Source organism: Mobula hypostoma, chromosome 9 (genome assembly GCF_963921235.1).
Source record: "Mobula hypostoma chromosome 9, sMobHyp1.1, whole genome shotgun sequence".
Lineage (NCBI taxonomy): Eukaryota > Metazoa > Chordata > Chondrichthyes > Myliobatiformes > Myliobatidae > Mobula > Mobula hypostoma.
In genome coordinates, this window is record NC_086105.1 from 129,790,313 (window position 1) to 129,805,005 (window position 14,693).

At 40.8% G+C, this 14,693-nt stretch overlaps 1 protein-coding gene across 1 annotated transcript; it reads left to right on the top strand.

Annotated features, from left to right (window-relative positions):
- The first annotated feature begins 507 nt into the window (after positions 1-507).
- LOC134352052 (small ubiquitin-related modifier 3-like) lies at positions 508-13,264 on the top strand. Its single transcript, XM_063059135.1, has 4 exons — positions 508-673; positions 6,514-6,657; positions 11,659-11,730; positions 12,955-13,264. The coding sequence occupies exons 1-4, from the start codon at positions 650-652 to the stop codon at positions 13,015-13,017; spliced, it is 303 nt and encodes a 100-aa protein (XP_062915205.1). The 5' UTR covers positions 508-649; the 3' UTR covers positions 13,018-13,264.
- The last annotated feature ends 1,429 nt before the right edge of the window (positions 13,265-14,693 follow it).

A 14,693-nucleotide genomic window follows, 5' to 3' on the forward strand; every position in this document is an offset into this window, starting at 1 on the left:
TGGTGATAGACAAATTGCAGTGGTCCAAATCCTTGCTGTGACAGGGGTTAATTCTAGCCATATCCAACCGTTCAAAGCATTTCATCACCGTCCATGTGAGTGCTACTGGACGATAGTCGTTAAGGCAGCTCACCCTGATCTTCGTGGGTAACGTTGCCTTTTTGAAGCATTGGGAACTTTCCCTCCATTGATGCTGCCTGACTTGCTGAGTTCCTTCAGCATTTTCTAAATGCTGCTCGTGTTCACGTTCTTTATTGTATCCCTGCTTGTAATTCAAATGTGCCCGTAACGAAATTTCCTTCTAGAAAATGCGAGAGCTCTGTAAGAACTTCATACCGCGAAAAGCGCTCGCGTCTCGCGCGCCCGCGTGATCCCGCCCTGCGAGGCACGTGACCCGGAAAGAGGTGGGGAGGGAGGCGGGCTAGCTCCTCACGTGACCTCCGCGGGCTCGTTTTGTGCACGTGTGCGGGGTCCCGACCAATGCGCGAGCAGGGAAGGAGCGGCGGCGTCTGAGCGTGCGCGAATACGCGCACCCGGGGAGGGGGAAAAAAGGCACACGAGGAGGGGAAGCCGTGAGACGGGGCTGGAGGAACGGAACTGAACGCAAGGGAGGTGAAGCAGGAGCCCGCCGTGCGATCAGAGCCGTGAAATGGCGGAGGATAAAGCCAAGGGGGTGAGGCCTGTTGTGGTGAAGGCCGATGGAGGGGAGGGTTTGACCGTCAATTCGGAGTCCCTGACGCTGTAGGCCCGGGGAGTTGGGCTCTGTCTGCTGTGTTCAGGCCTCGTTCGCCCGTGGCTGATGGACGGCGAGGTTGGGGTTGGATTGAGGGTGTATAGGTTGGCTCAGGTCTTTCGCATTGACTCGTGCTCTGAATCACTGATGGTGTTTTAACCCGAACAGTATGTAAGGGTTAAAGTGCGTATCCTTAAGTAGAGAACGGGAACCCATCTTCATTTACCGGAGTCTGTCAGGTTAAATGGCCCTGCGTTGATTAGTCTCATAATTCGAATTTTGGCTACGCCAAAGATCAAGGCTGTGTGGTTGTTTTTGCGGCCTGGGCCTACACTCATTTCCGGCTGCCAGAATCCCTGGAGTGGGCGACATTTAGCCTTGAGTCTTTTCGTCCGCTGATAACAGACAGAGGCCAGATGAGCATCGTATCCGCTGTTGATTGGTGTTATTCGACTGTTGTGTTTCTTCCGTCAGGTTTCCATATTTCGAAGCTAACAATTAAAATTCACTTACGTACATCAATTCGAAAATCGAAACCAATTTGCTAAAATGGTCCTCTTCGTCCATAAGAATTGAAGGCAATGTGTTTAATCTTTTAGTATGCAAACTAATTTCTTCATGGTTGCATAGTAAACCCACGAAAGAAAATCTTGTGAGCAGTTGCATTCCAGATTGATCTCAATTATGAAATGAACTGATGATTTCAATTATTTTCTTTGGCCATTGCATCTTTGAAACGTGTACATGGGATTTTGAAGTGCCTGTTAATAGTATTTGCTTTTTGTTTTGGATACTGTGTTAAGGAGGACATCCAGATCTTTCAGTTGGAACCTCTCCTGGACAAAATGGCCCTCTGAAATATGATAGACGATGAAAAGTTTCTAACCTTGCTATTATATAAACAGTACATATGACTGTCTTCTAGATGTGTATGTCTCATGTACACCTAGAAAATGTATTTCAGATATCCAAATTTAAGAAAATGCTTGAAATCTGGTACTGAGTTAACTTTTCGTTTGGCCATTCATTAGTTTTATTTGGTGTTTTAGGTAGAGTAAAGATTGCCAGTAGGTGTATTTTGGTTTCATTAACTAGTTGATGGAATTTACTGTAAGGAAAATATTTTCTTAAAATGTCTTTATAAATTTGGTCAGGCAAGTGTTTCTACAAGTAATATTCTAAGGGGGCATTTTGTGTTCAGGTTTTTTTTGTAGCAGAGCATATTGCTTTAACAGCATTTTATTGGTCATCTTGCACTTGAGTGGTTCTGTTTGATATACTAACCTCCAATCATGTTTAGCATATTAGATATATAAAGTCGTCACATCTTGCTCATCACAACATAAACTATTGAGAGCTATCTTTACGTATTATGACTTGTGAAGTATATAGTTTTGAGGAGTTAGCCGTATATCATATGAATTGTTTTTGGTTATCCCTGTAAATCTCTCTTGTGGCTATTGAAATGATCATTCACATGGGCTGCTTTCGTCTGGAGACCATAGTTGAGCTTTGTTCAATGAGAATTTTGCATTCTGTAATTCTTTCTAAGAGTTGTTTGTGCATTAGAAACTCTGGTAGCTCCCTGTAGCCAGTAATGTTACTTCATTGCCTTTTCTGTTTTATTGTTGCTTTACATAATGATATAATATGGTTAATCAGTTATGTGCTGTGTCATATGACATGGGTGATCCTGGCAGTAACCATGATGGTTCTTGGCAGTTTTTTCCTATAGAAGTGGCTTGATATTAGAGCCTTCTGGGCAAACTATTTACGAGAGAGGTGGCACCAGCCACTATCTGTACTCTTTTCAGGGATCATCAGCCTGGTGTCGGTGGACACATAACCAGTACTTGTAATATGCACCAGCTGTTTATAACAACCATCCACTGCTCCTATGGCTTCACATGACCCTGATTGGTTTGCGGGGGGGGGGGGGAGAGCAGATGCTATACCTTGCCCAAAGGTGACCTGCCGGCTAATGGAGGGAAGGAGTGCTTTATACCTCCTTTGGTAGAAGTGCATCTCCACCCTATTATATATTCATGTTGTTTGTAGTAGTATAACTGTTAACACCATAAAGGATTTTTGGTTGGGGGTTCTTTTCCACCGCATTGTTGGCATCACATTAAGTTGTTTGATAGGATTTTGAATATTTTTAAAAATTGTGTAGAGTAGATTTGAAAGCTAAGTCATAACTATATACTGTTGACAGACCTTAATTTGGAATTGAAACGGATGTGTGCTGCTGGCTTCCCCAGTTGTCTGTAACTTTTGATCTTGATGCTAACAAGTAAATACATTTCTCAATTGTAGTAGAACATGGTTTGTACGAAGTAGCACATGTCCTTTTCTCACTTTTGAAGCCTTACTGTCATTAAATAATACTTGCCTCTTTTTAATGTGTACTACTATTTAAACAACAGTCAAGTCCTGGGGGGGGTGGGGGGGGAGAGAAATGTTACTGGTTTCAGAAATGTACCGCATCCTCTAAGGAAATGTTAGAGTTATAGACTTTATTAAACGAAGTTTTAAATTTGATGTGAACTGCTTTCATCTTCCAAAAAATTAGAGGGGAAGAAGCTGTTCCTGAATTGCTGAGTGTGGGCCTTCAGGCTTCTGTATCTCCTACCTGATGGTAGCAGTGAGAAAAGGGCATGTCCTGGGTGCTGGAGGTCCTTAATAATGGACGCTGCCTTTCTAAGACACCGCTCTCTAAAGATGTCCTGGGTGCTTTGTAGGCTAGTGCTCAAGATTGAACTGATTAGATTTACGACCTTCTGAAGCTTTCGGTCCTGTGCAGTAGCCCCTCCATACCAGATGGTGATGCAGCCTGTCAGAATGCTCTCCACAGTATAACTGTAGAGTTTTGAGTGTATTTGTTGACATGCCAAATCCCTTCAAACTCCTAATAAAGTATAGCTGCTGTCTTGCTAGCGATCCAAGCTTTTCTGAAAAAGCATGAAATGGACAAGGCTGAGGATCAGAAATGCAGTTGGCAGCCACGGAAGTAGTGCTGCAGACAAGAGATGCATTAAACTGCCGTCCCTTCTAAATCAGAATAAATACAGCAGGGTGGTTGGCTCTGATCTCACAGAAACCACTGGAATCCAAGTTAGTCTGTAGGAGGGCTGTAGAGTGCTGTATGGATGAGTGTCTGCAGCCAACAGTGAAGCATGATGGGGTTCTCTGAAGGGTTTGGGGCTGCATTTCTTCAAAAGGAGTTGGTGATCTAGTCAGAGTTAATGGAATATTCAATTCAGAGTACAAGCAGGTTCTCATCCATCACATGGTACCATGAGGGATCACCAACTTCAATCTGCAGCAGGATAATCATCCCAAGGACATGACAAAGGTCATTAAGAACCATCTTTCAGGGAAAAGCAGTTTTGCAAAAGGTTATATTGCCCATGCTCAACATTGAGGCCTTTGGGGATTACCTGGCAAGTGAAATTGCCAAAGTCCACAGAAGAACTATGGCATGTTCTCCAGGGTGCTTGGAACAACCTACCAGCCGAGTTTTGTTATAAAACTGTATGAGTGTACCAAGAAGAATTGATGCAGTTTTAAAGGCAAGGGGGTGGTTACGCCAGATTTTACTGTTTACTGCTCTTTATAGTAAGTTTTTTTTTTGTTCTTTAGAAACTTTCATTATTTTTGAAAGCATCTTTGCTTTACAGACTTTTAAAAACATGTGACTAAGACTTTTCCACAACGATTAGCAACTTGATCCACTGTTTTTCTGGACACCAGCTTTGCAAACTAACCCTGTGCACATCCTCTAAATTATTGCACTGCTGACCTGATTTTGAGAACTGGGTAAGCGGAAATTTCCTGTCACAAAATATTAGGTCTGCAGAGTTATTGTCTTTGGTTCCTGCCATAAAATACCTTAGCCACTTCCAATTATTTTTCGAAGTTTTAGATTTGATCAGAAAGTCTTTCTTTTTTTGGTCGTATCCTCAAAATGGACTGTCCAGTCCCTTTTTGTGTTTTTATATAGTATATTGGGTTTTTTCCTTCATTTAAAATTCAATGTTTTTTCTTTCCTCTTCATGAACTGATAAGAGGAGAATTGCTGTTTTCTTTTTTTATTATATACTAGCTTAACACTATGTATGATTTTGATAATGTCTCCTATCTTAATCTGGGTTTGTATTGTTATTGATATATATTTGAGATAATTCTCGTTTGTATTTATGCTCCTTTTAAATCAATAAAAAGATTAATAAAGAAAGAAATGCCTTAGCCATTATCTTATTATTCATGCTGAATGAAGTGGAAGCAAACAATTCTTATCTTTTTTTGAGTTGCACTGGTCTTTTCTGCCAGTGGAATCCTAAATTTGTGTTTGGAATTTTTATCAAGCTTTGAATGGTCTCCCAGCTTTCAACCTTTAACCTTAACCAAATGTCAATTGCCTGTACCCAAGTGCACTATTCTGTTCATCTGTCCTTGTGCTTGTGACCTTAAATGTCTTCCATTTAGGCTGTTTGTTTTCAAGACCCCTGTGTTTTCCCAGCTTTGCAACCCTATGAGATTTCCATCATTAGTCCATCTTTTAAAATTTAATTCATCATTACTGCACAGGCTTTCATCATAAATGCCTTGGTTTCATAATTGTCTCTGAAGGAATTCACTTAGTTGATTTGTTACTACCATGCTTAATTGCAGTTGAGGTTTTCGCCAAGCCATTGCTAAGGACAGTTAAGAATTACTGCGATTCAGGACTTGCATGAATCCTAGGCTGTGTAGCACAGCAGAATTCCTACCTGAAGGGTATCACTGAAACTTAGTAGAATATAGTAGTTTTGTGGTTGTTGAAGTTGATAATTGCCTTAATTCCATGATTAACAGTTTAAAATCCATAACTACATTTTAGGATTTGACAAGTTTTGCTTGTACCTTACTGTAACACAAGTTTGTTGTTCGTCCATCGTACGTCGATGAGGACCTCGACACCATTATTGATGGTGTCGAGACTAGCACATGATTTGGATTTAAGTGAAGGAGAGTTGCACAGTGTCAGCCTCATTCTCTCTTCCCAATTCCCATCTGGATCCAGTGGCAAGACAGTCGAGACGGCTGGAGATGGGACTAGACGCAGTGGATGACCAGGACATCTTCTATGTCTTATCCTGCTCTACACGTTTCACGACGCTTGCAGAGACCACCTTCTTGACCGTTGGACCTTCCATTGGTCTAGTCCGCTCAATCCGCCGGAGTCTTGTCTTCACATGCTGGGATAGACAACTCCCTATCTCACCGAGGGTTTGAGACCCGTCGGCTACCCTCACCTGGTTTAGCCGGCTTGTCGAAGCCGTTGCCCGGGGTGTGGCCGCTGTCACATGCAAACAGCTACGGGGAGCCACAGGTGAGAGCTGAGTGCCAGGTGGGGACCAAAGGTGGACTAACTGCCTTGAAAAGGACGTGACATGTTACCCCACCAGAGGTGCTACCCCTCCCTGACACCCCATACACAAGTTTACAGGGGGAAGATTATACTTAGTCTAATTAACAATGTCTGTTACTTGCCTTCATTTGTATCACTCATTGGTGCTGAACAAATGGGCTGTGAAATCTGTTATCTTTCAGGTTTGACAATGCTGGGCTTTGGCTCTCTAGCAGGGGAAAAATGCAATGTTTTTAGTACATTTGCAGTTAATGTTCCTTTTGTTGAAATCCTGTCTCCTTGTGAATTTATGCAGCCTTTACATTTAAACATTTTATTTTACCATGTTGAGATAGTAAAATCAAGGTGTTTTTAATTCTGCATTTAGGAAAACGTGAAAAGCGAAGGAAATGACCACAGGAATGATCATGTTAACCTGAAGGTGGCTGGTCAAGATGGGTCAGTTGTACAGTTCAAGATAAAGAAGCAGACACCATTGAGTAAACTGATGAAAGCATACTGTGAGCGACAGGTTAGTGTTAGTATGTTGGAATATTATCTCTCAGCTCTTAGCAAAATTTACTTGGTTGCTCCAGCAGCCTGGATGACAAATGCTTATCCTAAATTGAATTATTGTACTGCAATATTTTCTGTGTGTAGTCTTTCATTATGGTGAACAAAGCATGAGTTTCATATTGGTGTTTAGACTCGGATCAGAGTGAGAGTCTACTTTCCTTTCTATAATCCACTTGGTCTTCAGCTCATTGGCTCAGAACTTTCAGTAAGGGTCCTACAAGGTGTATTTGTACCAAAAATTAACATGCTTCAGTTTCATGTTAATTTTTTTTCTTGCTAGTAGGCAGCCTACTGTAGGCAACAGGCTTTCTGGTGGAATTTAGTGGAGGAATTCTGTTTGAAAGGGAGAGGACTATTCAATTTGTTTTTGGACTCCAGGGTAACTTTTCCACTTGTATATTGGAAAGGGGTAACTTTAAAACAGGCATAATTGTTTTAGTTTGGTCCTAAGGCTGCTTCTGGCTGTTGCAGAAAGAACTTTTTTTTTTCTGTATTTCTTTATTCTGGAGACTTTAGGCTTCAACGTTATCCTCAGACTGTTTTCACTTATCTGAGCATCTAAGTACAATTGTATTTTGACAAAATAACATTGCTAGTAACTAACCAGCACATTAACTGACCAACTTAAATGGTAATAGAATATGTAAATATAACAACAATTATACAGTAGTTAATCAGCTTGGCTAAATCCCATACTTTCAAGAACTTGTTTATTGTGATAGTCATAGAGCACTACAGCTTAGAAACGGGCCCTTTGGTCTATACAGTCTGTGCTGACCTGTTTTTCTGTCTAGTCCTATCTACCCACTCTCAACCATTGCTTTCCATGCCTCTTATCCATGTATCTATCCAAAAACCTTTTAACTTTTGCAATTGAACCTGCACCTACCACTTGCACTGGCAGATTATTCCACAATCACTACCCTCTGCGTGAAGTTGCTCCTCAGTTTCTCCTTAAATATTTCACCTTTCATCTAAACCTACAACCTCTAGTTTTCGGTTCGCCCAACTTTTGCAGAAACAGTGGATTCCGGTTAATTGGGTCACATCTGGACCAGTACATTTTAGCCCAATTAATTAGCTGTCCCAATTAGCTGAAGTTTCTTGAAAATAGTTAAAGTATAAAACAAACTATCATTTAACTGTGTAACAAATTGCATATTTAACTGAAATACAGAAACAATTAGAACACTACCAATAATATAAAACTATTCCTAATGGTTATTGAATTCATCCAGTTATGCTGCCGTATTCTCTTGATTGTAAATAAAATTAGCACAGATACCTAGTGCAAATAATGGACTGCTTTCATGTAATGCTTCTGATGATTGCATCCTCTGAACCTGCATTCTCATTGTAACGTTCAAGATGATTGTCAGTATCTTCAAAGTTCCTAACTTGTTGAGCCTACAAATCTTAAACAGAATCTTGACCAAATAATACTGTGCTTGTTTGTGACTACAGCCTTTAACTGCCCAACCTAAATAGCAAAGGAATATTTAAATAAACATAATATTTATACAGGCATCATGTAACTCTTGGGGCTAATTTTAAATAACCAGGTAGAACATCTCAATTAAGGGATAAAGAGTGGGAGAACATTTCTAAAAGTGGGCAAATTGCCAGGACTTGATAGACTGCACACTAGGGATTTAAAGGAAATGGCTGTAGAGATGGTGTTTGAATATTTTTCCAAACTTGTTAAAATCTGGGCACCAGGAGAATTGGACAACAGCTAATGTGACTTCAAAAAAAGTAGAATGACTGGAAGAGCATTTTAAGAACTTTTATGAAGATTATGGAACCCATAATCAAAGAGAAAGTAGCTAAACATTTAAGAAAGTGGAATATAATAGAACCTAATCATCAGGTTTTGTGAAATATTTGACATTACCTTGAATTCTTTGCAAATGTGATAAGAGTTAATAAATGGAAACCTGTAGATGTAGTGCATCTAGATTTCCAAAAGACATTTGACAAAGTGCCACAGAAAAGGCTGGTGCATAAATTAACATCAGTGGTATAGGAAGTGTTTAGGAATAGAGTGAAAATTAGCTGTCAGAAACTGGAATTGGAATAAATAAGGGTCAGTTCTCCATTAGACCACAGTTCTTTGCTACTTAAAGACCTGTAGGATGAGATGGCATGTAAGGTTTAAAAATTTGCTGGTTATTTGAAAGCAAGTGTAGGTGCATATGATGCAGATTGGATAGTTTTTAACCGTCACGTACCAGGGTACAATGAAAAGCTTTGCATGCCATCCAGATAGATCTGCCATACATAATTACATCAAGGTGGTAAAAAGTGCAGAATATTGTTGCAGCTATAGAGTAAGTTCAGTGCAGGTGGACAGATTGCAAGGACCACAGTGAGGTAGATTGGAAGATCAAGATTTCATCTTTTAGGGTATGAGAGGTTCATTCAGAAGTCTAACAGCACCATAGAAGCTGTCCTGGAGTCTGGTACATGCTCTCTAGCTTTGTATCTTGTGTCTGGCAGGAGAAATGAAGAGTGACTAGGTGACAGAGGGTGTTTGCTTACATTAGCTGCTTGTCCAAGGTAGCAAGGACTGCATCCAATGGGGAAAGGCTAGCTTGTGGACTTGGTTGTGTTCACAGCTTGGCAATTTCTTGCAGTCACGGGCAGAGCAGTTGCTGTACTGGGCTGTCTTACATTTGGATAGAATACTTTCCATGATGCATGCTGGGGGTGTGATTCCTCAGATGTAGAGGGCTGTTTTGTTTTGGTTGTATCCATGTGCTGGACCAAGACATTGATGTATAGGAACTTGAAGCATTCAAAACATGTTTACCTTAGTGTCATTAACACAGATGGATGTATACTCCACCATGCTTCCTTAGTCAAAGATCAGCTCCGTCAGCTTGCTGACATGAAGGAAAAGGCTGTCCTGACATGGTTATATACCCCCTATCTCCTTGTACTTGATACTATGATTTTGAAAGATTGAATGGGCAAGACTAGCAATTGGAGTTTAATGTGGGGATATGAGAGGTCATGCATGAGAAATCGGAAAGATGAAACTGCAAGTGATGTACAAAGGGATCTAGTGTTCTAGTGCATGAATCACAAAGCCAGCAACAGGTGGGTCAAGCAAGTCTTTTAGCACATTGATCTTCATTGCAAAGGGATTGAAGTTTAAAATTGGGAAGTTTTGTTGCATTGCACAGATTGTTAGGCCTTGTCTGGAATCCTGTGTGCAGTTTGTTCTCCTATGTAAACAGGGGAAGGCAGTACAAAGGAAGTTCAAATGAGACTAACAAGACTGCAGATGCTGGAATCTGGAGCAATGCATCATCAGCTGAGAAACTAAAGAAAAGCAGCTGGAATCTCTTGATGAACAGTCAGTTTGAAGTGTGGATTGTAGTAAATAGTTTTGTATATTTTTAAATTATGATAGGTTGACAGGATAAAGTTGGAACCAAAATCACAGACTTATTTTTTGAGGGTGTCAGATGTACTTGAAGAAATACCAGATATGGGAAGTAATTTGGGAAAGTCATGTTTACTTCAAGTCAAATGGTCCATCTTTGAGGACCACTACTTCTAGAGCAACTAGAACTAGAACAGCTTGCAACATACATAAAAGTTGCCGGTGAACACAGCAGGCCAGGCAGCATCTCTAGGAAGAGGTGCAGTCGACATTTCAGGCTGAGACCCTTCGTCAGGACTAACTGAAGGAAGAGTGAGTAAGAGATTTGAAAGTTGGAGGGGGAGGGGGAGATCGAAAATGATAGGAGAAGACAGGAGGGGGAGGGATGGAGCCAAGAGCTGGACAGGTGATAGGCAAAAGGGATATGAGAGGATCATGGGACAGGAGGTCTGGGAAGAAAGACAAGGGGGGGGTGTCCCCAGAGGATGGGCAAGGGGTATATTCAGAGGGACAAAGGGAGAAAAAGGAGAGTGAGAGAAAGAATGTGTGTATAAAAATAAGTAACAGATGGGGTACAGGGGGAGGTGGGGCATTAGCGGAAGTTAGAGAAGTCGATGTTCATGCCATCAGGTTGGAGGCTACCCAGACGGAATATAAGGTGTTGTTCCTCCAACCTGAGTGTGGCTTCATCTTTACAGTAGAGAGGCTGTGGTTAGACATGTCAGAATGGGAATGGGATGTGGAATTAAAATGTGTGGCCACTGGGAGATCCTGCTTTCTCCGGTGGACAGAGCGTAGGTGTTCAGCAAAGCGGTCTCCCAGTCTGCGTCGGGTCTCGCCAATATATAAAAGGCCACATCGGGAGCACCGGACGCAGTATATCACCCCAGCCGACTCACAGGTGAAGTGTTGCCTCACCTGGAAGGACTGTTTGGGGCCCTGAATGGTGGTAAGGGAGGAAGTGTAAGGGCATGTGTAGCACTTGTTCCGCTTACAAGGATAAGTGCCAGGATCAGTGGGGAGGGATGGGGGGGACGAATGGACAAGGGAGTTGCGTAGGGAGCGATCCCTGCGGAATGCAGAGGGGGGGGAGGGAAAGATGTGCTTAGTGGTGGGATCCTGTTGGAGGTGGCAGAAGTTACGGAGAATAATATGTTGGACCCGGAGGCTGGTTGGGTGGTAGGTGAGGACCAGGGGAACCCTATTCCTAGTGGGGTGGCGGGAGGATGGAGTGAGAGCAGATGTACGTGAAATGGGGGAGATGCGTTTAAGAGCAGAGTTGATAGTGGAGGAAGGGAAGTCCCTTTCTTTAAAAAAGGAAGACATCTCCCTCATCCTGAGAGCAGATGCGGCGGAGACGGAGGAATTGCGAGATGGGGATGGCGTTTTTGCAAGAGACGGTGAGAAGAGGAATAGTCCAGATAGCTGTGAGAATTCCTGTCTGCCTAGAATAGCTTGGTTGTATTGAGACCAAGGTTGCATTGTTGAAAAAAAAATCTAAAATATAAAGTGCAAAGTATCAGCTTACTGAAATGTCTCATTATGCTGAATATATTCTGCTTGCAGGGCTTGCAGATCAGACAGATCAGGTTTCGCTTTGATGGGCAGCCGATAAATGAAACTGATACACCAGCTATGGTGAGTAACTTTTTGATTGAAAGTATTAGTGTGCTGAGTAGATAATAATGTTTGCCCTTTTTTTAAAAAAAGTATATTGTTGTGTTCTTGTAGAAAGAACCATGAAACATGGGCCACTTTGCCAATGCAGCTTCTGGTTTCTAGTCTGCATTATCTGTCCAGGATCAACTCGTTTTCTAGGTTGCTCACTGCCCTCCAGCCTAATTATTACTGTGAAATTTGACACACCCATCCCAGATTCTAAGAACTTTTCTTAGAGTAGATAGATCTGCAATTGACCCAGTTAGTCAATTTTGAAGTTAATGAGAAAATTGGTATTTAGAATTGTTTTCCTTGGAATCTAAAGAAGAGTTGATGTAAGTGACAGAGCTTGATGGTAAGTCTATAGGTTCCCAGTTACATGTTCTGAGTTGTCTTCCCATTTATTTCACTTGTTATCATGGCTCTTGTGTTGATGATCCTTGCTGTTTAATCATTTTTACTAGCTATTGATAACTAAGTTCCTGCCCAGTTTTATTCCCATATCCTTTATTTTCCCTGTGCTATTTGAAAACAACTGCTTAGAGGAAAGGTCTTGCTCCAAAAGGGTTAACTTGTTCAGTTACTGCAGTTGATTTTTGCATTTGGCAGTTCTGTTTTCAGGTTTAGTCACTATTAGAACAAACTCCTTGTGAAATCTACATACAGGCTACTTGTTTTACATGGTTTGCTGCAGATTTTCAGGGTACAACTTGCAGTAATTCGGTACCTGATGGAAAATGTACAATTGAAACGTGTATTTTGGTGAATGTTTAATCATGGCAGAACCAACTGCACTTTTATTTGTATATGAAACCATGCTTCTGGCTTTCAAAAGTTGAAGAGCCTTGGTGTATAATGAAGAAATCCTTGCACAGATCTTTCATAGAAGACATACGAATTTTGAAGTGGATGTTTAAGGAATCAGTAGTTTTAACGTGAGGCTCTCAAAACCAGTGGTATTCTGTTCAGGCAATGCCTGCACTTGCTGCATATGTGAAGGATGCACTTAAAGTTGGCTGTGGATAGATCCAGCATGCATTATTTAGTTGTATTTTCAAGTATTGCATGAATGTTTGGTAGGAGATGGGTATATGGAAAGGTGAATAAATCTGGGCAAGAAACGATCATTTTAATTGATGGATGTTTATATGTAATTTTCTTTATATTGATGAATAGTAGAATAATTTCTCTTCTCTTTGGCAGTTGGAAATGGAAGATGAAGACACCATTGATGTATTCCAGCAGCAGACGGGTGGACTCTGCTAACCTCAGTAATTTAATGTAAATAATGTTCCACACAATGTACATGTTCTTCAAACATGCTGTATTTTACTCTATTCTGAACAATTTGCAAAATTTGGGGATTTGAGGTGTTAGAAGTTGTTTAAGGAGCTGTGTGTCATCTTTGCAATAAATTTGCTTTTTTTTTGCATTGTTTTACTTTCTGGAAGCATTTTGTTTTCTTTGTATTTTGGATTAATCTCAATAAAGTTGATCTTGTATGTACAATGTTTGATTCACATGGGCATTTATAGGGTTGGGGAGGGGAAGTGGCTAATTTTGATTTTTTTTTCAGGTACTTGCTGGTATTTTCATCTTCCAGTATCATATCCCATATCTTTGGAGTGTTGGATGTTGTTCTGGGAAAACAATGCATCAGTTTAGTTCCATTGCCAACCTTTCCAAAAAGAAAGCATTACCAATATTATAGTGGAGATGTAAGTTATGTACAGGTGTCCTCTGCTTTCTGAACGTTCTCTTTACAACATTTTGCTTTTACGAAAGACCTACATTAGTATCTGTTTTCGTTAACTGAAAGAGGATTTTCGTTTTTACGAGAAAAGGCACTCGCTTTAAACTTGTTTACCCTGAGAAAGACGACCATGACCATGAAGCCTTGCGCGGGCAGGTGTGTGCGCATGCATGACATGTGAATGTGTACATGTGCATTTTTGACAAATCGATTTTGGCTCTAACTTCCTGATTCTGTTAAGTGAAACCACACTGTACATTATTTGTACTTTATATAGGCTGTGTATTTACCAGATCATTCCAGCTTTTACTATGTTAGTGTTATTTTAGGTTTTATGTGCTATTTGGTAGGTTATTTTTTTGGGTCTGGGAATGTTCAAAAAAATTTTCCCATATAAGTTAACGGTAATTGCTGCTTCAGTTTACGCCATTCCGGTTTACGAACGGTTTCATAGGAACGCTGTACATTCAGATAGCGGGGGAAACCTATAAACCTCTCCATGGGTAAAAGCAAAATTTCACTTTCTTCTATCATTGTCATAGTATTAACAGTGGCTAATTTTTGGTTCACTGATCTGTAATTTGTCACTAGTGATGTTATTTCAAGTGGTATACTTTCATAAACTTTTTTCCATAGATGCTGCCTGGCCTGCTGAGTTCCTCCAGAATTTTGTGTGTTGCTTGGATTTCCAGCATCTATAGATTTTATCTTGTTTGTGTATTGTGTGTGGTATATGTCTACATTGATGCAGAGGACTGAGGAAAGCAAGGCAGGTGCAAAATCAATTGTTTTTGAGGATAAAGGCTGATGGCATTGAGAAGGTTTGTATTTTTTTGGTCTGGGTGACTTTAAAACAGGGTTCCCAACCTTTATTAATGCCATGGAGCCCTACATGGTTCCATGGATGCCAGATTGGGAACTCCTGTGTAGAAAGCAAGTGTTTGCACTTTGTAAACTTATTATTTAGGCTATGGGTAGAATTCAAGTGCAGTTTAATAAGGAATGGAGGTAGATGAATTTGAAAAGGACAGGAAAATGCAGTGGAGGATGCATAAGGATTGGCTGGGGTTGCAAGGCTGAAAGATGGATAGCTAAATAAGGTGCTTGATTCCAGGCTCTATTTTATGTATAAATAAATAATCACTATAATGGAAAGGTGTTCACTGCGTAGTTAAGGGGTGATGATGCA

Bases quoted from the DNA above. Each gene is read 5' to 3' on its own strand.
- LOC134352052 (XM_063059135.1), top strand. From the start codon at position 650: ATGGCGGAGGATAAAGCCAAGGGG. The intron at 674-6,513 runs GTGAGGCCTGTT...TTCTGCATTTAG, and splicing joins CGGAGGATAAAGCCAAGGGG to GAAAACGTGAAAAGCGAAGG. The intron at 11,731-12,954 runs GTGAGTAACTTT...TCTCTTTGGCAG, and splicing joins AAACTGATACACCAGCTATG to TTGGAAATGGAAGATGAAGA.